The sequence below is a fragment of the Vigna unguiculata genome, chromosome 3 (assembly GCF_004118075.2).
Source record: "Vigna unguiculata cultivar IT97K-499-35 chromosome 3, ASM411807v1, whole genome shotgun sequence".
NCBI classification, from domain to species: domain Eukaryota; kingdom Viridiplantae; phylum Streptophyta; class Magnoliopsida; order Fabales; family Fabaceae; genus Vigna; species Vigna unguiculata.
The window spans coordinates 45,590,068-45,616,092 of NC_040281.1; the positions used below are offsets into that span (position 1 = coordinate 45,590,068).

A 26,025-nucleotide genomic window follows, 5' to 3' on the forward strand; every position below is an offset into this window, starting at 1 on the left:
TATGTACTAGCATTTATTTCTAATTGTTTGGTTGGCTGTATTATTATAGCTCGTTGAGGAGATACTCTCGTTCTATAATTTCATCATTCATATTTTACATGTTACTATTACTATTTTTTATATTACATTATATTTTTCTTGCAAAATTATTTAAAAACTTTGTAAGAAAAAAAAATCTTCTGCTATTATTTTTAATAATCTTAATTGACAAGTAATTTCTTCGTAAATAATTATTTTTTACACAATTATAAAATTAGTAAGTATTTTCTACAAAATTTATTGTGAAAAATGTTTTATACAAAAAAATTTACAAAAAATATTGACACCAATTTTCTGCAAATTGTTTTTCATAATAAAATTTATAAGTATTTCCTAAAAAAATTTAAAATAAAATTGACAGAAAATATGAATTTTTTCAATAGTGTGTATAGATTATTTTATCTAATGGACATACAAATTTATTAAAATTATTAATTTAAATTTGAAAACCTTTATTATTAACTTTAAATATGAAAACAAATCAAAGAAATATAAGTTTATTTTCATTTCGGATTAAATAGTCATGAAATTTTGTTTGAAAATGTTTTGGTTGGACTATAGAAAGTGTTGAAAAATACTATTATTCTCTTTTATTTTTAACATAAATAGCTTTGAAATCTTTTCTAATCCACTATTTATCTATCATAAAGTGATTTTTTATTAGTATTTAATATCTGAGCAGTAGTTGGAGAATAACGAGGGAATTATGATTTTATAGATTTTTCGTAACTTTGTTCGGTAACTATTGATATAATATATCTAAATCTATTCCTCTTATATCTAAATTTTAAGGTAGTCATGAATAATGAGATTTTGCAAAATTCAATTTATATCCTATCTAAATTCAATAAATACATTGAATCTATACTTCATATCTATTTTAATTAAATAAACTAGATTTGGATTTTTCTTAATCTAATTTGAATTAGATCAAATCTAAATTGAATTCACTAATAAATTTAGTAAGATTGATTTAATATTCTGACTATTAAGACTTTGACAAAGATGGCAAATTGTACAAATATAAAATGAAAAGTTTAAGTATATTTTTTTTCTAAAAGACTAGCGCAATAACAAATTATTACTATATATACTAATTAAACTATAAAACTTTGATATAAAATGCTTGTAATTTTTAAGATTAATTATGAAATTAAAATATGAAAAAATAAGTAAACAAATAGGTTGAGGGATAGGTTTAAAGAGGAAGAAGTTCGTTTGGGAGATATAATACCTATGAAACTTGAGTCTAACCATATAAGACATGGACATCATTCTCAATCAAAAATCTTAAGACATTGAATTTATGGGTCTTTATCCTTATATAGTACTATACTTTTTCATTTTTAGACAATACGAGACTTAGACCCACACTCTTAACAATCCCCTCAAGTATGAGACTTCACTAACATCTTTCTCTGATATTCAATAAAATATTTCGACTTTCAACATCAATCATCAAATTTATCCAAAACCCTGATTTCTTAGATGAAAAAAACCTAAATTCCTTTTATAAGCCCTAATTTCTTATGTAACTTAACAAAACAATTAGCATTAAGCTTAATGATTAAAAGATGATCAACTCTTAATCTATACTTTATTTTGTTGCAACTTGCATTAAACCTAAATAAATAAAATTATATCCTGTTGATTTAATCAAGATTACTTTAAAATATTCATGATCTTATTAATTTATTTTTCACTATTGGTATTGAATATTATGTAACGAGTTTTCTTTCTCAACTATTTGTAATTCTTCATCTTTATTATTTGCAGTATTAGAAGATGGGGCCTCTCCTTACCATTATTTGCTTATTTTTCTTTTTTAATTCCAAGTCAAGGTTCTTAATAAGTTTGGTATTCTTACTTTCTTTTTAATTTTCATTTTACGGAACCACATCTAATTCCTATCTTGTTAACCAACATGTTTACTACCTTGTACAAGTTTTGCAACCGGACCACAAGACTTTTATCAACATATATATATATATATATACCCCTCTCAATGCTACATTGAAACTTAAAGAAGTAAGGGTAACAAAAATCGCAATAACCTAAGCTTTTGGGTTAACTATCCTACTTTATGTTCTAATAGTTTAATATTATTTTAATACCATTCCACATACAATGTTGGGTTTTGACTTCGCAACTAATTTATCTCCTTATGCTATATATGTTTGCAATTTTTTCTTAAGTTTCTTAATACATTTGGTAATCTCTACTACTGCGTTTTGGCTATAATTGAGACTGTGTTATTATATCAGAAATGGAGACAAGGATAAAATTGGAAGCTAATAGTAGAAAAAAAACATCGATACAGCTGACACATGATCACATGTGTTAATTTATAGACTATGAGAAGAAAGAATGTGTACAAAAATATATACAAAGGGTGTTTGGTTAAAACAACTCAAAGAGAATTTACTTACTGATTTATTAGAATCTTGTTTAATATATAGAGTATAATGTTCCATCATATAAAAGGAAAAAATAAAACCTAATAAAACAAAATATTTCATAATAATAAAAGAGGATAAAATATATGATATTTCTATTAATATAAATAAAAGCAGAAGATATATAATGTGACATCAACAAGGCCATCAAAGTTCCCAAGCTTTTGTAGAAGAAACATGAAGAAGGTGGATAAGGTCATCAACAAGCTTTTATCGAATAATGTGACAACTAAGTTCTATATGATTGGTTTTTTCATGAAAAGTGGGATTCTTGACAATGTGAATAGCGAAATTGTTGTCACAAAAGACAGTGTAAGGAGTAAGAACAGAAAAATGCAAATTCTGAAGAAGGTATTGAATCCATTGTAGTTCATATGCCAGGGATGCAAAAGTGCGATACTCAGCCTCAGAAGAAGATCGTGAAACAAGTCAGGTAGTGGCACATGTTGTCCAATCAGAATCAGAAAAAGTCTGAATAAGAGAGATGTTGGATTTATACAAAAGGCCATAGTCATGAGCATGTTTTAAGTTCCAAATGATATGTAAAGCCTGCTACATATGTGGTTCACGCAGAGAAGAGACAAATTGGCTAAGTTGTTGGACAACAAGACTAATATCAGGTCTAGTGTTAGTCAAGTAAAGTAATTGTCCAATCAGACACCGAAAGGAAGAAGGATCTGGTAGAAGAGTTTCCTTGTCGGCATGAAGTTTGATAAAAGGATCAGATGGCATTTAGAAGTGGAGTTTAAGCTTAACTCAACTCCACAAAACTGGCTTGTAAGGTGAGGTTTGCACTCCACTTATATAGAAATTGTCTTATCTCTAATCCATGTGGGACTTCCAACATACCCCTCTCACGTCGAGGTATAAACATCTCATGTGTGAGTCTATAAATGAGTGATCCGTTAGCGGTCCGATCGTGGGTGGAACAAAACTTTTTTTTTTGACTCTAAACTTATATTTTATTAACACAAGGAAAGGGTGTGAATTTTGTCTCTATTCTATATCGTCTCTTCGTATTCTATGTATTTTGCTTTTATTAGCAACCTTTCTCTTAGGTTTCTTTCTTTTACAATACTAAATAATAGGTTAAAATACCTTTTTGGTCCCAATCTTTGTCAAATAAGTTCTAATGTTGGTTTTGTGTCAAATAGGTCCTAATTTTGTCAATTTTGTTCAATTGAGTCTTTTTTTTTGCTAACACTGTTTAAATCATTAACGACAATGAACAATGATTGTCACGTGTCACTTCATGATTTTTTTTAATTTTTTTTATAATTTTTTTATAATTTTTTTTAAATGTCCACGTGTCAACCCAACAATGTGCCACATATCAAAGTCAATATTTTATATTCAATTTGGTCCCTATATTTTTTATTTTTGTTCAATTTAGTCTCAATTTTTGTTAACATGAACCAATTTGGTCTCTCTCTAAATTGAAACCATATTTAATTTTTATATTAAAATTCACATCATCATAACTTTGATATAAAAATTAAATTTGGTCACATCTTCGATATGGACAAAATTGGTCAATTTTAAACAAAATTAGGACTAAATTGAACAAAAATAACAAATATAGGGAATAAATTGAATATAGAACATTGACTTTGACACATGGCACGCTACTAGGTTGACACGTGGACATTTTAAAAAAAATAAAATAAAATAAAATAAAATAAAAACTACGAAGTAACATGTGACAGTCACTGATCATGACCGTTAATGATTTAAACGATGTTAGAAAAAAAGACCCAATTGAACAAAATTAACGAAAATTGAGATTTATTTGAACACAAAACCGAAATTAGAACTTATTTGACAAAACTTGACGAAAATTGGAAAAAAAAAAGTATTTTAACCTAAATAATATTATGTATGTTGCTTTTATTAGTAACCTTTCTCCTAGATTTCTTTCTTTTACAACAGTAAATAATACTAAGAGATTTGTTTCCTTAACCCACGGTACATTGTTACTTTCCTTCCATTATATCTATCCATCATTATATACTCATTCCTGATGGTTGTAACAATGATAAACCCAAGACCAGAGAATACAAGAGAGTCATTATTTTAACCCAATAATTATTATTTATTTATTATTATTCATCTATACACCTCTTAAAATTCAAGAAAACCAAATATATTAGTGGTACCACTACCACAGCATATATATTATAATTCTAATAGAAGGTATTAAGAAAATTTTATGAATCTATCTTCTTAATACTGCTATATATTGGTGGGGATGTTTACCTCATGTAGTTTTCAGTTTCCATAAAAGTCTTAAATTCTTTAAATTCGTGCAGTGGAGGAAACAAAGTTCATTTGAATATCAAGAAATAAAAGAGTGCTCAAAAGTAAATGAAAATAATTAACTTTTTTCCAATTTTTTATTAAATACCGTTCTTTATAGAAATAATAATAATATTTTAGAAATTCTTCACATAGATCCATTTCATTATATGCAGACATTATCATTTATGAATTTCAGTGGTTATTTTCTATAGTTTTATGAATTTCAGTAAATGTAAATAAATATTCTTATAAAGGAAGTGTGTAATACAAGAGTCACAGTTACAAATATTATCCACACTTTTATTATGATAACTGACTTTAGTGTCAGAGGAAAGAACTCTTCTTCAACCGTTAAGATTGTTTGTAAAATATGTTTGTGGGTTATAATATAAGTATTGTCGAATTTAGATCTTAAGTCGCTTTAGTTTGAAGTTAAGTTATATGAAATTGCATGTTAACATATGAGAAGGAAAGGGAACAGATCTTGAAAGAAATTTCAACAGCAGAATATTAAATATAGCCCAATTTTAAGTTTAGAACCCTTCCAAGGGGGTTTCTATTTGCACCTCCAAATATTTTTTTCTCCTCCTCCAGTTTTTTTTAATTTCTACTTTGCTGACTCTTAATTAAAAGTAAATACATTTTTTTCTCTCTAATTAACCTAACCCCAAGTTTTTTTCTTCTACAATGTCATAACCCCAACTGTTTTTCTTCTACAGATGTTCATAACCCCAAGTTTTTTTCTTCTACTGATACCTTATTTTGTTTTACATATGTAAACATCCAATACTTTATTTCTTTTTTTAATTTTTTGTCCATTATATATATCCATATCGGGTATTATATATTTTTTCATCTACAAATGTTCAGTGATTTTATTTTATAGATGTCGATATCTGGTACTTTATTTTTTTTTATTTTTTTATTTATTTATGAATGTTGACATCCGTAAAAAAAATACAACACCAAATGTTGACATCCTTAACATAAAAAAGTACCGAATGTAACATCTGTAAAACAAAACCAAACCCCGGATGCAGACTTCTATAAATAAAAAAAATATATCACTAAATATTGATATCCATAACGGGAAAAAAATTTAAAAAATAAAAATAAAGTATCGGAATGTCGATATAAGAGAAAAAAAATTTGGTGTGGAACAATTAGAGATAAAAAAAAATGTATTTATTTCTAATGGAAGACAAAGTGAGAATTTAAGAAATTTTTGGAAGTGCACGGAAAAACTCCCCTACTAATTTGATAAAATCGGTGTAATGAATAACTTCATTGATTTTACTATTTTCTCTAGCACACTTATTTTACATTTAAATAATAAATTATACCTACACATTGGTGCTTTTATACTCTATTTTGGGAATCTATTCAAATTTCAATGAAAATCTGAAACTTCAAACTAAAATCTGATTTTTCAGTCTTGTTACCAGTTATCATTGCGGCGTTTTGCCCCCATCTACAGTCTTATAAAATCTCATACCAGTAAAACAATTTAAAAACTTTTGAGATTTACAGTTCATAACATTCCAATTACCGACTTAACCGCTGGGTCAGAATAATGTTGGGCTCACTATTTCTCAAGACTAGTAGTTCAGATTGATCACTTCCAGGGATGCAGTTTCCCAAAGAGCTGTTGTCTTTAACTGCAGATTTTTGGACATCAAAGGAAACTGATGATGCAGTAGCCAATGTGCCTAATTCAATTTGTAAGGAGGGAACAGTTCAATTAGTTCGAGATTGTTATTTCCCAATGAAACAGCTACGATAATTTCTCTGGAAAGAAAAAATTATCACCTTGAGAACAACCTAATGGATTGGTATCTGAATGGTTTGCGTTTAAATGTTGGTGCTGCAGTATGTCTTCTCTGCATATCTGTTTTGTAATTTAAAAGGGGAAAAATGTAAAAATGAATATCTTTATACTTTTAACTAAATGTGTAAGTAAAAAGTGAGCTAACCTCAGAAAAAGCTCTGAGTTGAAATGATGTTAAATTGTCAGGAATATGAGATTCCAATCTAAAGGAAGTTTGTGAGTTGAATATATATGATGGGGTGGGCATGGATGGCTGATCTGCCACAATTTCTTTGTTACGCAAATTGGATGAATAGGGTATGGTGTTTTCTTGCTGCATAGGGAGAGTAGTAGTAGTGTTTGAAGGGATACACCTGTTTTCTTCACTTGAATCCATCCTCATCTGAGAAAATTGCGGGGGTTGCAAACCTTCTGGAAACAACATAGGATGCAAACTCAACCCATTTCTCATTGACAGCATCTGTTATCAGCATAAAACCATGTTAGAAACATATATATATATATATATATATATATATATATATATATATATATATATATATATATATATATATATATTTAAATTTGGGGATATGATAGAGATTAAAAGCTATAGACTTATTTTAACTGAATATTAGTTATAATCAAGCTAATTTATAGTGAAAGCGTCAATTTTAGTATGTGTTCGAGTAACTAAATGCATCACAATTTCTTCAGTTCCTTTAAGGATGTTATTAAAGGTATCTTCCCCAAGATTCCATAAAAGTCCTTTCCAAAAGTTCTTATAATGTATGCCAGTTGTTATTACAGACATACCTCAAGATTCAAAGGTTTAAAATAGTGTGATACTAAACCTTGCAATCATATCTAGTAACAAGACATGATCACACAAGTATCCAACGTTTCTCATAAAAACAAATAACTAAGATATCATTACGCATGATTTGTAACTTCATGTAATTGCAATCTAAGAAAGAATGTTCAATAATCTAAGAAAAGGAATTGGAATAATAATGAAAGACACGGAAAGAGAAACAGACCTGTACTTGGAGCTGAAGCTGTTTAAGGTATTCAATAGCTTCATCAAGCATCGAAGCCTTATCAGTCTGCCACACAACAATCCTCCACAGTCAAAGAACAATGAATCCTGCAGCTCGCTAATCAAATATTGTAGAAGAAACCAGTGTACCTTGTTGGAATTTGGAATTAGATTTTGCAAAGCCTTCAATTTCTCATTGATCCTACTCCTCCTCCTCTGCTCTCAACAAACCCCGCACCAGACATAAAAGCCAGAAATGAAAATTACTCAGCCATGACCAAAAGCCCAAACCCAAACACGCAAAAAATAGCCATCATATAGTAGCAGAAGCAGATGATTTTATTGGAGCTGCAGTTGCATTTACCCGAATCTAGCAAATTCTTGACAAATTAGTCCTTTCTTTGTTACATTTGGGAACTGACTTCTTTACAAAATTGACAGGACAAAACTGTTGTAACCTTGACAAATTCGGAGACTAAATTAATGAAATAAATATTCATAAAACCTTGGTTGGGCATTACATCAAGCATGTTACGTGAAGAGGTTTCTTATATTAGGGGGTGCAATGCAGGTGTAGTGCAGCTGCCCCGCCCCACTTTACAACGTAATTAGGAGAAGAAAATTCAAACCTTTTCAGACAAGTTATGAACTTCCGCCGCTCTGCTTCTTTTGGATGAACTCCCAGAACGAAAGCAGTTGGGTGGAATTGGAACCTCTTCTACCAACGCTTCACCCTCCTACATTCAGAATATTCATATAATAACCACACACAGCACACCACAAAACTACACTAATAATAAGAAGAATAATATAAACATTATCCAAGAACGAGTAATATCAGAAAGTGGAAGCAACACCTCACTCTCGCAGTCGTAGTCATCGGTTTCGTTCTGAGTATTGAGTGGCAGCGAGGAAGAAGCCTTGTAGGCCGAGATCCCATCTCGTAGTGCAGTTTTGGAGGTGCAGAAGCCAAGCATGGAGATGGAGATGGGATTGCGTGGGTGGTTACCCTGGGGGGTTGTGAGGGGAGAAGGAAGAAGCGTGTGAGGAAGGGGAAGGGAGATTTGGTCCTGTGTGGAAGAGGAGGAAGAAGACATGTTATTATCCCTTTTTGTTTTGTAGAAAATAATGTTGTATTGTTTTGGTTTAAGGAAGGAGAGAAAAGGTCAAAGGAGCGTTAGCACTTTTCTTTTTGGATTGTTGGGGATTGGGTGTGGGTTGCAGAGGCAAGTGTTTATGTTTGTGTTTGTTAATGTAAAAGCGGGTAATGGAGGTGGCTAGTTTGAGAAACCCATGGAAAAGAAAAGAACCAAAGGTTTTAGAAAGGAAGGATATGACGTATAACATGGGGAATTGTGAACTGGTTCGGATCCAAAGTATGGTTCGCTCACACTACCCACAGTTCCACGCGCCATAACAGCGATTATCTCCAACTCACTTTCACCGTACAAACTCACAGTAGATCCGCATGCCCATACAAAAGATTCCTTCTATTCTATTAAATTATTAAAGTATGTAAAAGGAATTAGAAGTAGTTATCTGTTATTTCCTTGGGACCTTTTGGTTAACATAAATAATACCAACATCTTGAGGGTCTAATTAGCAATGAAGGAGGGTGCCATAGTTGAGCATGCATTTAATAGAATGAAATATAAATCTCACAAAATGGTGAGGCTGTACTAATTATGTAGCATGCAACGAAGGCCTTACTGGGGTGATTCAAAATAAAACAAGGAAGTCACGTGAAGTGCAAAGCATAAGTAATTGATGGGGTGCAGGAAGAAATTGACTTTGGTTACTTATGCTTTTGCACCCCTAAGAAGGGTCTGGCTTTTGATATTTCACATATTAAATGGGTGCAGGTTGAAATTCGAGGGGTGCAGAAAGCAACCGTCGGAAGGAAATAAGGAAGCCACTATTATTGGGCTTGGGCGGCCCGTAGCTATTTAAAGCCCAATTAACTGGATTTGAACCTACTATCCCATCACATTTCTTCACATACAATCCTCTAAAAACTGGGGTTGGCATGTAGCTATTGGTACACGATACAACGCAAACAATTTTTTTTTAATAACGACAAAAGATCATTTTCGAAAAATATGATCTCAAAAGAAAAAAAAAATAGAAAAAGAGAGATTACATTTGCTGAAAATTTACTTTCTAGATTTATGAGTAAACCAAGGCCTATCCCATTTTTAAGTGTTCTATCACCACCTCTAAACTACCACAAACTGAAAAAACAGTGTTAACTTTTGTGAGAAGAAAGAGGTGCATGTGTCGAATGATCTAATTCAAAACAGTTCACAGTTATTTATTACCAGAATCAACCAAATCCAGTTTCTACGACTCTTAAAAGTAGTCGATACTTTTGGTACAGAACAAATTATTGCAAACTGCAAAGCAACAACCAAATAGTTATCCGTTGGAGCTTGGAATGACTGTGCCCAATTGTAAGGAAAAGGGATACCAAAGCCCAAGAGGTGGACTCGCGTGTGGGGTCAGAGGGAAAATTCACGGATGGACACGTGGTGGGAGGCACAAAAAGCATGATGAGAGGCAAAGGCGCACGATCCAAGAGAATAAGCACCAGGCTGAAAGATTTTGAATGGGGTATTCATTAGTATAAAGGCAATAACCATTAGGAGAGAGGGGGGGAATATTATTCTGGTCTGTTACGTTTTGCTTCTCTCTCTGTTTTGCATTTCTCTTTGTTACGTTGTGCCTCTGTTTTGGAAAACAGTTTGTCCTGGATTGCAACGTTCTTTTTATGAGATTTCTTACTATTCTTCATTCATGGAATAGAAGAACTTTTCTCTGCTACGTAAATTGTTTACTTTAAGTGCTTTCATTACAATTGGTGCTTTCATCGCATCATGGCAGAGAACACTCGTTTGAAGGAGATTTCGATGGAGTTATCACGTCTGAAGGACGTTACTGTTGACGTAAAGCAACTTTCAGAGTCAATTTCTGCAACCGATCGTCACTTACAGGCCTTAATCGCAACCTTAAATGATCGACATAAAGATGACTCTAAACGATTTGAAACGCTGGAAACGACTATGGACAACGTATTGAAGTCCATTGCTGCTCTTGAATCGGGATCTCGTCTTTCTCATCAGTCCTCGTCGTTTCAGGTTCGAAATGTGAAACTAGATTTTCCTCGCTTTGATGGTTCAGATGTTTTGCAATGGATTTTCAAAGCTGAGCAGTTTTTTGATTATTACAAAACGCCGGATGAACAACGACTACTTATTGCTTCAGTTCACATGGACAAGGACGTTGTTCCTTGGTTCCAAATGCAGTCTCGAACGAATCCTTTTCACACATGGATTGCTTTAACTCGTGCTCTTGAACTTGAATTTGGCCCTTCACCATATGAATGCCCCCGTTCAGATTTGTTTAAATTGACTCAAGATGGCTCCGTACATGATTATTACGTGAAATTCACAGCTCTTGCAAACCGTGTGCAAGGTGTTACCGGTGAAGCATTGCTCGATTGTTTTGTTGGCGACTTACAACAGGATATTCGTCGTGATGTTTTAGCTCAGGCCCCGACCACATTAATGCGATGCGTTTCATTAGCCAAACTGTATGAAGAAAAATATGGACATAAATCACACACAAGTTACAAATTCCATCCTAAACCCCAAACACAAGCTACAAATATTAGCCAAGCCTCCCAGTCCCTTAAGTCTAGTACCCTCCCACCCTTACTTCCTAAACCTACGTCAACACATCCTTCCAAAAATTTTACTGTGAAAAAAATGTCTCCCGCTGAAATGCAATTACGAAGGGAGAAAGGTCTATGCTTCACGTGTGATGAGAAATTCACTCCCTCTCATAGGTGCCCCAATAAACAGTACCTATGGCTGCAATTAGAGGAGGAACATGATGTTACTGATCAACCCAACTCTTCTGTTGAGGATGCAGTGGATGAGATTCCACCTGTGTGTGAACCCCATTTGTCATTTAATGCCTTAAAGGGCTCTGCTGGGATTGGAACAATGAGATTTCAAGGAATTCTCAATGGGTTGCCTATTCAAATTCTTCTAGATAGTGGGAGTTCAGATAACTTCCTACAACCAAGGATTGCCAATTATCTGAATTTGTCGATCCAACCAATACATAATTTCAATGTCTTGGTAGGTAATGGTAGCACTTTAGTTGTTGAAGGATTCATCAAAGATCTCGAGGTCACCATCCAATCACATTCCTTAATGCTGCCAGTATACTTACTTCCCATATCCGGAGCTGATTTAGTCCTTGGTGCGTCATGGCTGGCCACTTTGGGAGCCCATATTTCTGACTATAGCACCCTGACATTGAAATTTTTGCTGAATGATCAATTTGTTACTCTACATGGAGATCATATCAAGCTCCCTACTCAGGCTCAATTTCATCATTTTAAAAGACTGCATACCACTAATTCCATTGCAGAGATGTATTCCGTACATATTCAGTCTCCCAGAGTCCTTCAAGATCAATTTCTCGAGCTGCCTACTGATGTGGAGCCAGAAATAGCCTTGTTGCTGCACACATATCAACAAGTGTTTGATGTTCCCTCTGCTTTACCTCCTCCTAGATCCCACAATCATGCGATACCTCTCATACAGGGTGCCAATCCTGTTAAAGTTAAATCCTATCGGTATCCTTTTAGTCAGAAACAGCAGATTGAGAAAATGGTCCAAGATATGTTGCAGGAAGGTATTATTGTTCCAAGCAATAGTCCCTTCTCTTCCCCTATCATTTTGGTGAAAAAGAAAGATGGCACTTGGAGGTTTTGCACAGATTATAGGGCCTTAAATGCTATAATAGTGAAAGATAGCTTCCCTATTCCCACAATTGATGAATTGATGGATGAGCTTCATGGTGCCCAATACTTTTCCAAATTGGATCTTCGCTCAGGCTATCATCAAATTTTAGTAAAGGAGGAAGATAGGCATAAAACCGCTTTCCGTACTCATCAGGGTCTATATGAATGGCTGGTTATGCCATTTGGGTTAACAAATGCCCCGGCAACTTTTCAATGTTTGATGAATGAGGTGTTTAACAAGCTGTCTAGAAAATGTGTTCTGGTGTTTTTTGATGATATATTGGTCTATAGCCCCACTTGGGTGACCCATTTACAACACCTTGAGATGGTCTTACAGTTGCTGCACGAAAATAAGCTCTATGCCAAGCTCTCTAAGTGTTCGTTTGGTCAACACCAAGTCGAATATTTAGGACACACGGTTTCTGGCAAAGGCATTGCTATGGAAAACAGCAAGATACAAGCTATATTGGCTTGGCCTGCTCCTACAAACGTTAGACAATTGAAAGGGTTTTTGGGCCTTTCAGGTTATTATCGAAGGTTTATAAAGGGATATGCAGCTCTGGCGGGACCATTAACGGAGCTCTTAAAGAAAGATAAATTCCATTGGCAAGAGGAGACTTCTCGGGCTTTTGCAAAATTAAAGGAGGCTTTAACCCAAGCTCCTGTACTTGCTTTACCGAATTTTTCCTTGCCCTTTGAATTGGAAACTGATGCGTCAGAGGTAGGTATTGGTGCTGTTTTAAGCCAGAACTCGCATCCTATTGCTTTTTTCTCAAAGAAAATGACTTCCTCCATGCAAAATCAATCTGCTTATGTTCGGGAATTTTATGCAGTAACTGAAGCAGTAGCCAAGTTTCGGCACTACCTATTGGGGCATAAATTTGTGATCAAAACTGATCAGAAAAGCTTGAGGACTATTATGGATCAAAAATTGCAAACTCCTGAGCAGCAAAAATGGCTGCACAAATTACTGGGGCACGAATTCACGATTGAATACAAACCAGGTAAAGAGAATGTTGCAGCTGATTCTCTTTCGCGATCATTTCACATGGCATGGTCTCAACCCATTTCTCAATTGTTAAACTCGTTAAAGGAAGCTCAACAACAAGATACAGAATTAAAACGACTCTTTGATTCTTGTTCTATACAAACACTAAACCACATTACTCCATCAATCAAGGCTTGTTACTTTGGAAGAATAGAATTGTGATACCTGTGGGCCATGCTCTGTTACAGACCATATTACAAGAGTTTCATAGCTCCTTAATTGGCGGACATGCTGGTTTTGCTAGAACGCTAGCTAGAATTTCGGCTCAATTTTATTGGCCATGCATGCATAAGGACATCACGTCTTTCGTCCAACAGTGTTTGATTTGTCAACAGGCTAAAAGTGCTACTACCTTACCTTCGGGTTTGTTACAACCCTTACCTATTCCGGATGCAATATGGGAAGATTTGGCCATGGATTTCATTACTAGCCTACCTTCATCTCATGGCTTCACTGTGATCTATGTGGTGGTTGATAGACTATCTAAGGCAGCTCATTTCATGCCACTGAAAACTGATTACACGAGCAAAGTAGTAGCAGAGGTTTTCTTTAAAAATGTAGTGAAATTACATGGATTTCCTAAATCCATTGTATCGGATAGAGATAAAGTGTTCACCAATCAATTTTGGAAATATTTGTGGCAATTCAGTGGCACCACATTGCAAATGTCATCGGCATATCACCCGCAATCGGATGGCCAATCTGAGGCCCTCAATAAGTGTTTGGAACTGTATCTCAGGTGCTTTACTTTTGATTCCCCAAGAGAATGGTCCAAGTTTCTGCCATGGGCAGAATATTGGTATAACACAGCCTATCATACAAGTGCTTGTATGACACCTTTTAAAGCTATGTATGGTCGTGATCCTCCCCAGTTATTGAAATATGTCCCTAATGCTAATGATCCAATTTCTGTGAAAGAACAGTGGTTGACAAGAGACATCCTATTACAAAAGTTGAAAACGAATTTGCAAAGAGCACAACAGATTCAAAAGAAGTATGCTGATCAGAAAAGACAAGATATGCAGTTCGCAGTGGGTGATTTGGTCTTGGTTAAATTGCAACCCTATCGATAGCAGTCATTAGCTTTGAGGAAGAATCAAAAGCTTGGTCTCAGATATTTTGGTCCCTTTGAAGTCATGCAGAAGGTGGGACACGTCGCTTACAAATTGAAGCTTCCGGATTCAACTAAAATTCATCCAGTATTCCACATTTCTCAGCTGAAATTGTGTCGTGGAAACCATGATCAGCCTTATGTGCCATTGCCCATTTGTGACTCAGATGTATCTCCTGTCATTCAACCTGTTGCTGTTCTAAAGTCTCGTGTGATACTCAAAGGGAATCAACAAGTTCCACAATCCTTCATTCAGTGGGAAGATGGGTTAGCTGCTGATGCTACTTGGGAAGATAATGCGGTGCTTGCTCAAACTTATCCTCACTTTAACCTTGAGGACAAGGTTAATTTCGATGGAGGGAGAAATGTAAGGAAAAGGGATACCAAAGCCCAAGAGGTGGACTCGCGTGTGGGGTCAGAGGGAAAATTCACGGATGGACACGTGGTGGGAGGCACAAAAAGCATGACGAGAGGCAAAGGCGCACGATCCAAGAGAATAAGCACCAGGCTGAAAGATTTTGAATGGGGTATTCATTAGTATAAAGGCAATAACCGTTAGGAGAGAGGGGGGGAATATTATTCTGGTCTGTTACGTTTTGCTTCTCTCTCTGTTTTGCATTTCTCTTTGTTACGTTGTGCCTCTGTTTTGGAAAACAGTTTGTCCTGGATTGCAGCGTTCTTTTTATGAGATTTCTTACTATTCTTCATTCATGGAATAGAAGAACTTTTCTCTGCTACGTAAATTGTTTACTTTAAGTGCTTTCATTACACCAATATCATCCCAAGTCCAAGTACCATAAAAAATCCATTAAAAGAAAAGAAAAAATAGTCTTGCATGCGTTTAAGCTCATTTGTGATCAAGAATCAAATACGCGCTCTCTGCAATCACAGTCTTTAGAAGTTTCAGTGAGGAACTATTGACTGTGACCTTCATCGTGAACCACAGCTGCATCTGCAGCTTTACCTTCTACATTTTGGTCATTAGGCGTTTCCAACCCAGTTCTTCTGCAGACGGGGCAAACGTTCTTGCGGTTGAGCCAAGTTTTGATGCAATCAAAGTGAAACTTGTGCACACAAGAATGCAGCTTCCCAATACCCTCTCCGTTGCAAAATTCTTCCTATAAACATTGTAATAGAAAAATTAATACAACACTAAGATGTGAACATGCACACAAATTCCATACAAGAGGAGTTATGGAAATAATGAATGAAAAAGTATGACTGACCATACAAACGATGCATTTTTCTTTATTTTGTTCTGAATCATCTCCATCAACAACCAAGAAAGTTTCACGCTCCATGTATTGCGTTATCGTTTCAAGACTCAGGCCAGTGGATCGCGATGATGTCTCAAATAGTTCAGGGTGCTCTCTCTGCCTCAATTAATACTTTTTAGAACAATAATCAAGCCAAATATTTTATTCTAAACTAGATTGAAAATCTTCTCTTAACTAGGAAAACAAATGCAAATGCATTGCTTCCTTTCAGATTAGACTTTAAGAAAATACCAAACATAACTTGTATATGAACTTTTTAAGTTTATTCTCGGAAAATAAATGGAAAAAAGACCAATTCTAGAAGGAAGAGGAGTTTCAGAGATGGTCAATGAAACGATGTTTGATTTTGATAGATTTGAGGAGGCAATTTGGAGGTATAAACGTCCCCAAAGTCAAGGCCTAATTCAATTTCGAAGTTTATCTAAAGTTTTGGAAGATTACACGGAAGAAGAAAGAAAAAAAAGAGAGAAAGTAGAAGATATGATGAAAAATGTATAGAGTTAGATAAAAGAAAAGGTGACGATGAAATAGAAGAGAAAATTAATGGATGAATATATTCATACCTCAAACGCACGTAACACAAGTGAGTAGTCAAGAATCATCAACTCCTATAAGATATAGACATAAGACATGTTTAATTACAATGATTATAAAAGTAAGATGGGAATTTATAAGCAGAATTACCTCATCAGGATACTAATATATTATAATACACACTCAGAGGATTAAAAACAAAAAGAAAAAAAATATTAATTAACACCATCTCTTGTTTCGACATCTATTTGACGATAGGCTTTTATAATAAAATATTATATTAACATAATAAAAATAAATTATTATGATAAAATAATAACTTATAAAGGTATGATCGAGTTGAGTGTAAGAGAAAAATTGAAGTGTTAAAGTATAATAACCCAAAGAAAAGAAAGGTAGAATGAGCAAGTGGTTGACGAGAAAAACATGTCATTGAAAAATAAGAAAAAGGATAGAAAGCATACTTTAGAATTGAAAAAAAAAGGTGTGCAAAGTTTGTTTACCAATTTATTTAATTTTATAGTAAGTTTTTTACAACAAATCGGTTGAAATTAGATTCAAAAGGATGTCGAGTTGTGCGAAAATCTACCTCGAACCTGAGAGCTTGACCATCGCTTAAAGAATTAAGGAGAGATTGAACCTGTATGAAACAAAAAAGATATATTAAAAAATTTACTAAGTGAAAGATAAATTTTGTTACCAAATAAATTAAAATGGTAAATTATCTGTAATTTTTTTTATCAGCTAAAAAAGCTATATAATTATCATAGAATACTTGAGAAATTTAACTTATATATAATATATGTACAATAGAAGATTTTACAATTAAGTTCAATGTTTTTTTTTAAATCTTTCTATATTAACTACAAACTAACTATGGCTGATACTCGTGCCTCTTATAATATTTAAATTCTTTCTGACTAAAAAGAAAAGATATTTTTTCTATGAAAAGATATGAAAATGCATAATGAAAGTGGTGAGCTTACTAAAACGTATGCTATATATAGGAAGACTAGGATTACTTTCTAAACACACGGCACCACAACAATTATTTTCCACTCAGGATTCATGACTAAATCCTCTCACACCATTCGGAATGAGTTTTAACAATAATAACAGGGATGAACATGCATCATACAATTTAACACCTTAAAGATTGAAAATAAAGAGCTACAGGCATAGTAAGTTATTATGATAAGAAGGGTGATAAGAATTAAGAATGTATGTCGAATGCATGTTTCTGAAGTATGGATATAATACCATACACACATTACATATATATAGATATATATATATTTTGACAACTATCATATATTCAATACTACCATTATGCAAGTCAGGGAATAAATTGAGCCTAAAAAGGAGTGCTAGCAAGAAAAATACCAGATTTTTGTAATTATAAGGATTGAATACCTCATTTGGAAGTCCTCTTCTGGTTTCCTCAGAAGGAAATTGTGGTAGCGGAAAAGCGGGTTCATGAATGAAAATGGGTGGAATTGCAGGTGATGATGTTTGCATAAGACTCTGGAGATTCTGAGTGGCAGGACTAATTACTGCACCAAAATGGTGCATTCCTCCTGAGCCCTGTGGAGGAAACCAAGTTGAAGAGCTTGCATGATCAGTCAGAGGGTGGTAAGTATTCGCTCCACCAATACTAACTCCGCCACCATTGCCCACAATTCCAGGCAGTAACTGCACTGCTTGCAATTCCGGGGGTTCGAACGGATGGGGGACAACAAAAGCAAGACTCCTTCTAGCAGTATCTCTATCAGTATCAACGTAAGACCAGTTTGGTCGATAAGTGGGAAAATTACCCATTGATGTTACGACCGGACCAAACATGTAGCTCCCACGTTCATAAATTGGAGCTATAATATCCATTCCAGCGTGTGGAAAGGGAGAGGATATTGAGTGAGGAGCATTCATGGCGGTCATGGTGTTTACGGTCAAGGCAGGATTAGACATGAATGGAGTACTGTGAAAAGATGGAGGCTGAACGGGGTGTGAGGGTTGGAAAGATGAGTGAAGGGAATGTGTTGAAGTATAAGGTTGAACATGAGAACCTGTTGTATGATTAGTATTATCCATGGAGTCAGCTCTCATGTTGGTTGATGGAATCGTTGTTCCTGCACTCTGTGGAATCACATTGCGGGTATCTCTCACCTGAGACCGAGTATCAAGCCTTTTGGGTTCCTCTATCTGTCGAGAAGCACTTTCAGGGAGGCTTCTTTTTCTTGATATGTTGTTGACGCTGTTTGAGTCGCTTTCATTCACGCCAAGTGCAACAATGTTTGAACTTGGATCCATGGCAGGAGATATTGTTGCAACCTCAGGGATCATGTCAAAGTTCAGATACCTGTCTACATCTTCTTCCTCAGGTGGTACAACATTAGGGTTTTCCTGAAGTGGAACATCAGTTGTGGCACCAATGTTGTAGGCTCCTTCTTCAGGGAGATTCAATACTGGCTGAGGAAACGTGCGGTCCATAACCAAGTAGGGAAATAAGGGATGTGGCATCTCCTGTGAATGACCAGAAAAGTGAGGCCTCGTATAATTTTGGTTGTTTGCATTAGCTTCTCCAGCTGAGCCACCTTCAACAAAATGGACATCAAATAGTTAAAGAGTGTTCACAAATAAATGTTCGACAGAGGAATGAGCTCACCATGAGGGTTCATCGTTGCTAAATTCACTTCTGAAGACCGAAGATCGGAAAGACAGTGATGAAAACTAGGTACTCACTCACTAAACCTGCGTGAGAGACATAAGAAAATATTATTTCAAAACACTGATCAAATATTATTTGTCATTGCTGGCAATGTACTCAGCAGTGTCACCCAGCGGTGTCACCCAAAATAATTTTTTGACTGCTAAATTTTGATAACTTTTTCTTATAATTTTAAGTGTCATTTTTTAAATGGTCTTTCATTTTTTTTTTTCATTTTCAATATTCAAAACTACTTAGAAGATGACACCTCATGTTATAAAAAAAATATCAAAATTTAGTAGTCAAAATATCATTATTCTTCAGAATAATATATATGAAAGGAAAGAATTAATAAGTTTAGGTCTTGTAAATATATGAATAATGTTGGATAAATTTGTTATTTAATTGCTGAAAATGGAAGTCAATGTTTAATTGTTATCAATTTATGGTATCAAACCAAAAATCTAAGAGGAATTTTATATGATTGAAAAAAAAAGAGAGGCTATAGTTGTTTTTCCCTGTTAGCTTATCGTTGCCCTCCAGTAATAAACATAAGAACGGGGACAAGTGATTTTTATCCTTGCCCACGTGATAAATTATATCTCAATACTTATAATGATATATGTAACACATTGTGAATGTTGCAGATATGTTTATACATATGAATGAAAAAGCTGCAAACTAGAATAGTCGTTCGAAAGATTGTAATTTGAATCTTCCTAATCTAGAGGATATTATACTTCATCAATTATAATATCAGAAGTGCAATGTAAAAATACAAGGGTACTATAACCGGGTTACAATAATCATTTGTATAAGGAGAGAATCAACAGGCATAGTTATATATGTTACACGTTTATAAGGCTCAAAGTACCCTAAATACTATATTATATATTATATATTATATATGTATACATATTTTTGCCGACAAAAAAAATAGTTAAATATGTTACATTGGAAAAACATTATTTTGGTGCAATTATTTTTTAAAATTAATGAAATGTAACAAATTTGAAAAAATTAGGAAAGTGGGTAAGTCATGTCAATTGAAGTAGTTTCAATTTGAGTTCAAAATAACTTTAAAATTGAAGTAGTTTTAAGTGAGAACATTTTAAACTCAAGTAATGCCAACTTATCACGACTTCTACTAAAAGTGAACTAAAAAGGAAAAATTTATTCTTATTTTCATACCCAAACCCATGAGTTATAAAATGTTTGTCTCATCCTCATTGTATTGGATAACGGGTATACATCAATACTCATATGCATACCCGCTTTCTTACTATTTCAATATCAATTAATTAATTTTGTTAAAATAAAATAAAAATTTTTGCAACGAAAACATAATATGATCAAATATTCAATATCGAAATGATACATCCTCATTCCTTCAATATCAAATATTTAGAAAGAAATTATAATTTTATACATTCCAAATTAAAGTACCGAATAAATTTTCATAAGAACTTAACATTTATTAAATTTGTAAACATTAACGAAAAAAATTTGATAAAATTTAACAATAATTTTTAAAAGTTTCAAAAAGAAAATAGATATTCAAATTTAAAAATATTTTAAATGTCTCTCTTTACTCCCATTCTTTAAGTTCTAATAATTATTTTTCTTATATACTAGTACACATTATAATACACCACTTGAATGAAATTACGCAAAAGACAAAAATTAAACTAATAATAATTAACATAGATTTTTCACCTTTTGAACTATAGTATCTGATAGATGATGATAAACAAGATTTATGACACTGACATTAAATTATTATATTATAGCTAGTAAATATTTTTTTTATATAATTATAGTTATATAATTACACTTGTGATAATGAATTAGAAAATAAAAATAATTATATAAAAATTACAAAACACTATTTTACATGAAAATAAGAAACAAATAAAAATATTAAAAAGAAGTGAAAATAATCAAATTTGTGTCCCAAAACAATTTGATACATCTTAGAATGAATTCGCAAAAAAAAAAAAACAAATATAAAATTAATAATATATGATAAGATGAAAAATATATTAGAGATCTAAGAAAATTTTTAGATAACAAATTTAGTAAATGAAGAATTTATGCTATTGAACACTTAAATAGAGAATTAACATTATCATGTGAAAAAAATAATAAATAAAAATATTATTGGAGTATAAATATTACATAAATCATTGCACAAAGAATTTAACGGGATAGAACATATCTTGGAAATGTGAATTGATTTCATAGTAAGTCAAACAATTAGAAAAGAGAAAAAAAAGTATGTAGCTAAAAGAAAAAAAGTTATAAAATTAAGGACTAAAAATTATTTTCATTATATAATAAATTATGAATATTTTAGTAATTTAAACGGAGACGTGAATGAGGACGAGAATGAATATTACGATGGTTATCAAGACATGAACGAGACGAATATATACATATTCATCTCAATCTTCATACCCAATTGAAAAAATCGAATATTACTTATATTCATATTGAAATAATATAACAAATTTTCATACTAACTTACAACTTCAACTTTAAAAATATTTTAAACTAAAGTTATGACACCTTGATATGATCCGATTACATCACAAAATTGTGCCACCTTGACATTTTCGTAAGTTTTTTGAAGTCCGACTCATTTTGACAATTAAAAAAAGGAAAACGTTTTGACTGTTGTACACACCATAGATAGAAGAAGGCTTAACTATTACTTAAAAGAACATGCAAGCAGGAATTATTAATCAAACATGATCATAATAAAATTTGCATTGCAGATAATTAAAAAGGCTCTATATACATTAAATAATTAACATTAAAATTCATAATCATACATGTAAATTAACAATAAAAGTGGGTGTACCTTTTTTCGTTGTTGGACTTCAAAGTTACGAAATCTAACTTGAGAGTTTAAAGTTTTCTTCTTTCTCCGGCTGCAAAAAATCCTTCCTCAGAGATCGAGCAAAATTGTGCCAACACCTAATTTACAACTCATTTTTCCTTTATTATTTTAATAATTAAACTTAAAAAATAACATCATTTATAAAAAAGGGTAATAATGGTAAAAACGAAAAAAATATATGAGAATTTCCCTTAAGAAATAGATGAGTAAAATAAAAGCATAACTTAAAAACAAAAAATCAATAGGAATACTTGATGCTATAATTATTTTGGACATACAATTTTGATCCATAAGAATTAGAGTACCCTTTGCACTCTAAGCCATAAAAAATTATTTTGCTTCAAAAAACCATTTTTGACAAACGAAAACCCTAAAAACCCAATCGGTTAGGGCAAATCTGTTAATAGAAAAAAAGAAATGGGTCTCTTATGACATTAAAGGTCAGATCAACGAAAATAAAGCATGCATGAGTGATCTGAAATAACACATCAACACACATATCAAAAACCCATCTTTTGAGAAAAAAACCAACAATCAGAGGGGGAAATAAGGGAGAAAAGAGACCCATTATAACAGCATAAGTGAGATCTGTATAAAGAAGAGGAAGAAATGAAGAGGGTACCCATGGACTTTTTTTCGTCACTTAGTCTGTGGAGGAAGTTCTTTGAATGTTGAAAAGTTGAACTGAATAATCAAGAGTGAGGTTTGTTTGATTAAGCATAACTAGAGAGGTTTGTGTTGCAAACGCAGAATTTGGGTTATTATATATAGAATTCTGATTCTTACGTTGGTTTTACATGAATGGAATGGAAGCTATTATTTTGAGAAACGCATATGAAGAATGCTGACAGATGGAACTACCGACAAAATATCCAGATGCCATCGTCCTGTCTCTCACTCTTTCACTCACCTTTTCCACTCTGCTCCGCTAGGCTTTGGAGTTTTGTGAACATTTTGCTGAAAATCTTCATTTCTTTTTTCAAGAAAACATGCAGTCAATAAATAAAATATGGTAAACATTAAATCCTCTTTTTCAAAAGAAAATAGTAAATATACTCATTTATTTATTTTGTTAAAGAGTTTTGAATATTTTCTTTCCACTCCTCTTTCAAAATGTCGTGTTTTAAAATTTTTATTTAAATTCATTTTTAACTTTTGTTATTTATATGTTTAATCTTTTATTTAATTTTTAATTAATGTAACATTAGAAAAAAGAAAAGACAAATGTTTATAAATATTGTATTAAAGTTAAAACATTTATTACATTTATTAATGCATAGTTAATAATGAATGCTGTATTATTTTTAATCTGTTTTAATTATAACTGCCTACAAGCATTAAATAGTTTATTTATTTCTGCTCTTTTTATAGTCATTTGAAACTGTTTTTTTTTCTTTTTAATTTCATTCATCTCTTGAACGTTGGGTGCTTCTTCCTTTTTATCCGGTGATATTTGTCTATAATTGAAGTGGACAGCTGTAGAAAAAAATTACATTACAAAAAACTTTTAAATAGCAACCAATTTTAATAATAAAAAATAATTAATCACTATATAATGATTAATTTAGATACTAAATTATAAATTAAAAATTATTAGTTTCTAGAATAGTCGGTATTATAAATAAAAAATTATAATTAGTGACCAATTAAACTCTAAATTAGACACTAACATTAGTTATCAAAATTTTGACTACCAAATGAATTAATGTCTAAATTGATTATTAATTAATTATTAATAATTAATTTAAACATTAATTACATGAAACCATTCACATCTTTAGGATATTTTCTCTTTTATTAGAACCTTTGTGAAGTTATGTTCAAATGATAAATGTAATTAAATATTTTTTTATGTCTTATATGTGAATAATTTTAACTCCTTTTTAATACTTTTATTTATTTTTTATTTATCTCACATGAGAATTTTTTAACTTTCAATTTAAATGTTTAATAGCATAAACCATTTATTTACTAGGTTATATAGAACATTTATGTTCTTTATTCTTTTATTCTTAATTTTTGTTTTATTTGAATAACTCTTTTTGTTTTGTTAAAACAATTTTCATTACATATAGTTCAACTAATTTGATATCTAAAGTTCTCTCAGATTTCTAAGATAATTTTCATCTATCATCACCTTTTATTATACATTTTAGAAGTGACAAAACGAGTTAATTTGACCCATTTTGGCCCGTCAAAAGTGAGCTGGAATAGGTTGGCTCACTACTGAAAACAAACTAGGAATGACAACCCACCCCACCATAGGGCGTGCCGACGGGTTGGCAGGTTGACCTGCCACTTTTCTTTTTAAATTTAATTTATAAAGTTTGTTTGTATATATACTTATAAATGAATATTTAAGACATATTTAATCATATAAATATTTTCTAAGCTTTTAATTGATTAATTAATACTTTTAATTGGATAAATTAAAATAATTATTACATTTACATGTTAAATTACTGTATTATAACTAATAATTGAAACTTAATTTATAAGTGTTAATAATTTAAATTATAATAATGTTGCATATTTATATCTTTACAAAAACATAATATAAAAAATATAATATTTTCAATTATATTTAATTTTAAAAAATAGAAACAAATAAATACAAAATAGAAATAGACCATCAAGCTAGACAAGCCAGACCAAAATATCAAGGGGTAGTTTTCGCTCATTTAAACAATTAACATGGACAATAGAATATTCCATTATTGTTCGAAACATTCATCTTTGCATATTCAAGAAATTGTTCTACTTTACTCTCATGTTCATGTGTTGTGCATATAAAATTTATCTAACTCCTATCTATTGTTGTGTGTATAAACCAACACATTTGCTTTTTTAGTTAGAGCTAAGAAATAGTCAAACACACAATCGAATATGTGAACTAAGTTCTACCAACAAACAACCACATGAACAATTAATCAACGGATTGGGTTGTTTACATATCTTAAATTTATGAAAATGAATAAAAACAATATTTGATATTAATTAAATTAATTAATTTAAATAAAACGAAATTTCCAAATTAAATAAATATACGTAATTTTTAAAAATAAATAAATGAAATTACAAAAATGTTTATGATTTTTTTTAAAATATAAAATTATAATTGAATAATAAATTATTAATGTATTCAAAAACATAAATATTATTTATACAATAAAATTTAAATATTTGTTTTCTTTTATGTTATTTAGAATAGTTATTATCATTTCATTCATTAAATACTTTTAATTAAATGACTTAATTTTATCAATTAAAACTCATAAATTAGAAGTTGATCTTATCAATCCCATCTATACATGTCATTGAACAAGTGGCATATAAGTAGCATATGCTTTGATAATGAAGATTATGTTTGTTGTAAAGGGATATTTATGATTTATCAACTACATTTTGTGGTCTAGAGTGCTTTCTTTTGTTGTAGGTGTAGTGTTCAGTTTCTACCAAGGAAGACTCACTTATAGATACCTTTCATGGACGCAACATCATTCATGCTAGAATCATTAAGAAAGTTGTTGTAGTTGTTTAAATAAGATGATAAACTCTCTACAAGCATTATAGAGAAGGCAATTTTTGTGAAGTGAGCTTTTAAGGGAGGATTTGTGTTCTGCTCTAGTATCTTAGTAGATCAATAGTGTTGTGTTCTCCTCTTGGTAGGTTTTGGTTATATACTATAGTTTGTGGTAGTTTTATTTTGTAAAAGAAAAACTTTCATAGACTAGACTTTTTGCTTAAGTACAAATTTTAAGGCCTTCCATATATATTTATATTATGTATTTGAATAATCTTGTATGTATGTGTGTATAAAGGTTAGAATATTCCAAATACTCTATTATATATATATATATATATATATATATATATATATATATATATATATATATATATATATATATATATATTTGCCGATAAAAAAAGAAGTTTAGGTGTTTTAAGAGCGAGTTATAATTTAGTTGCAGTATTGTTTTTAATTATATAATTTGTA

At 31.9% G+C, this 26,025-nt stretch overlaps 2 protein-coding genes across 2 annotated transcripts; both read right to left on the reverse strand.

The window, feature by feature from the left end:
* Nucleotides 1-6,079: 6,079 nt before the first annotated feature.
* On the reverse strand, nucleotides 6,080-8,936 carry LOC114177198 (transcription factor SPATULA-like). Its single transcript, XM_028062455.1, has 7 exons — nucleotides 8,497-8,936; nucleotides 8,269-8,376; nucleotides 7,790-7,855; nucleotides 7,641-7,706; nucleotides 6,767-7,081; nucleotides 6,603-6,681; nucleotides 6,080-6,502 (listed from the first exon to the last, which is right to left on the reverse strand). The coding sequence occupies exons 1-7, from the start codon at nucleotides 8,734-8,736 to the stop codon at nucleotides 6,339-6,341; spliced, it is 1,038 nt and encodes a 345-aa protein (XP_027918256.1). The 5' UTR covers nucleotides 8,737-8,936; the 3' UTR covers nucleotides 6,080-6,338.
* A 6,472-nt stretch (nucleotides 8,937-15,408) lies between these two features.
* On the reverse strand, nucleotides 15,409-19,097 carry LOC114175484 (probable E3 ubiquitin-protein ligase HIP1). Its single transcript, XM_028060240.1, has 6 exons — nucleotides 19,085-19,097; nucleotides 17,836-19,013; nucleotides 17,012-17,062; nucleotides 16,452-16,496; nucleotides 15,838-15,984; nucleotides 15,409-15,729 (listed from the first exon to the last, which is right to left on the reverse strand). The coding sequence occupies exons 1-6, from the start codon at nucleotides 19,095-19,097 to the stop codon at nucleotides 15,526-15,528; spliced, it is 1,638 nt and encodes a 545-aa protein (XP_027916041.1). The 3' UTR covers nucleotides 15,409-15,525.
* Nucleotides 19,098-26,025: the final 6,928 nt, after the last annotated feature.

Coding starts and splice junctions, on each gene's coding strand:
- LOC114175484 (XM_028060240.1), bottom strand. Junction 17,063..17,835: donor GAAGAGGACTTCCAAATGAG/GTATTCAATCCT, acceptor TGTTTCATACAG/GTTCAATCTCTCCTTAATTC. Junction 15,730..15,837: donor AAAAATGCATCGTTTGTATG/GTCAGTCATACT, acceptor CAATGTTTATAG/GAAGAATTTTGCAACGGAGA.
- LOC114177198 (XM_028062455.1), bottom strand. CDS start 8,736: ATGTCTTCTTCCTCCTCTTCCACACAGGACCAAATCTCCCTTCCCCTT. Junction 7,856..8,268: donor TTCATAACTTGTCTGAAAAG/GTTTGAATTTTC, acceptor TGTTGAGAGCAG/AGGAGGAGGAGTAGGATCAA. Junction 6,682..6,766: donor AACTCAGAGCTTTTTCTGAG/GTTAGCTCACTT, acceptor ATTACAAAACAG/ATATGCAGAGAAGACATACT.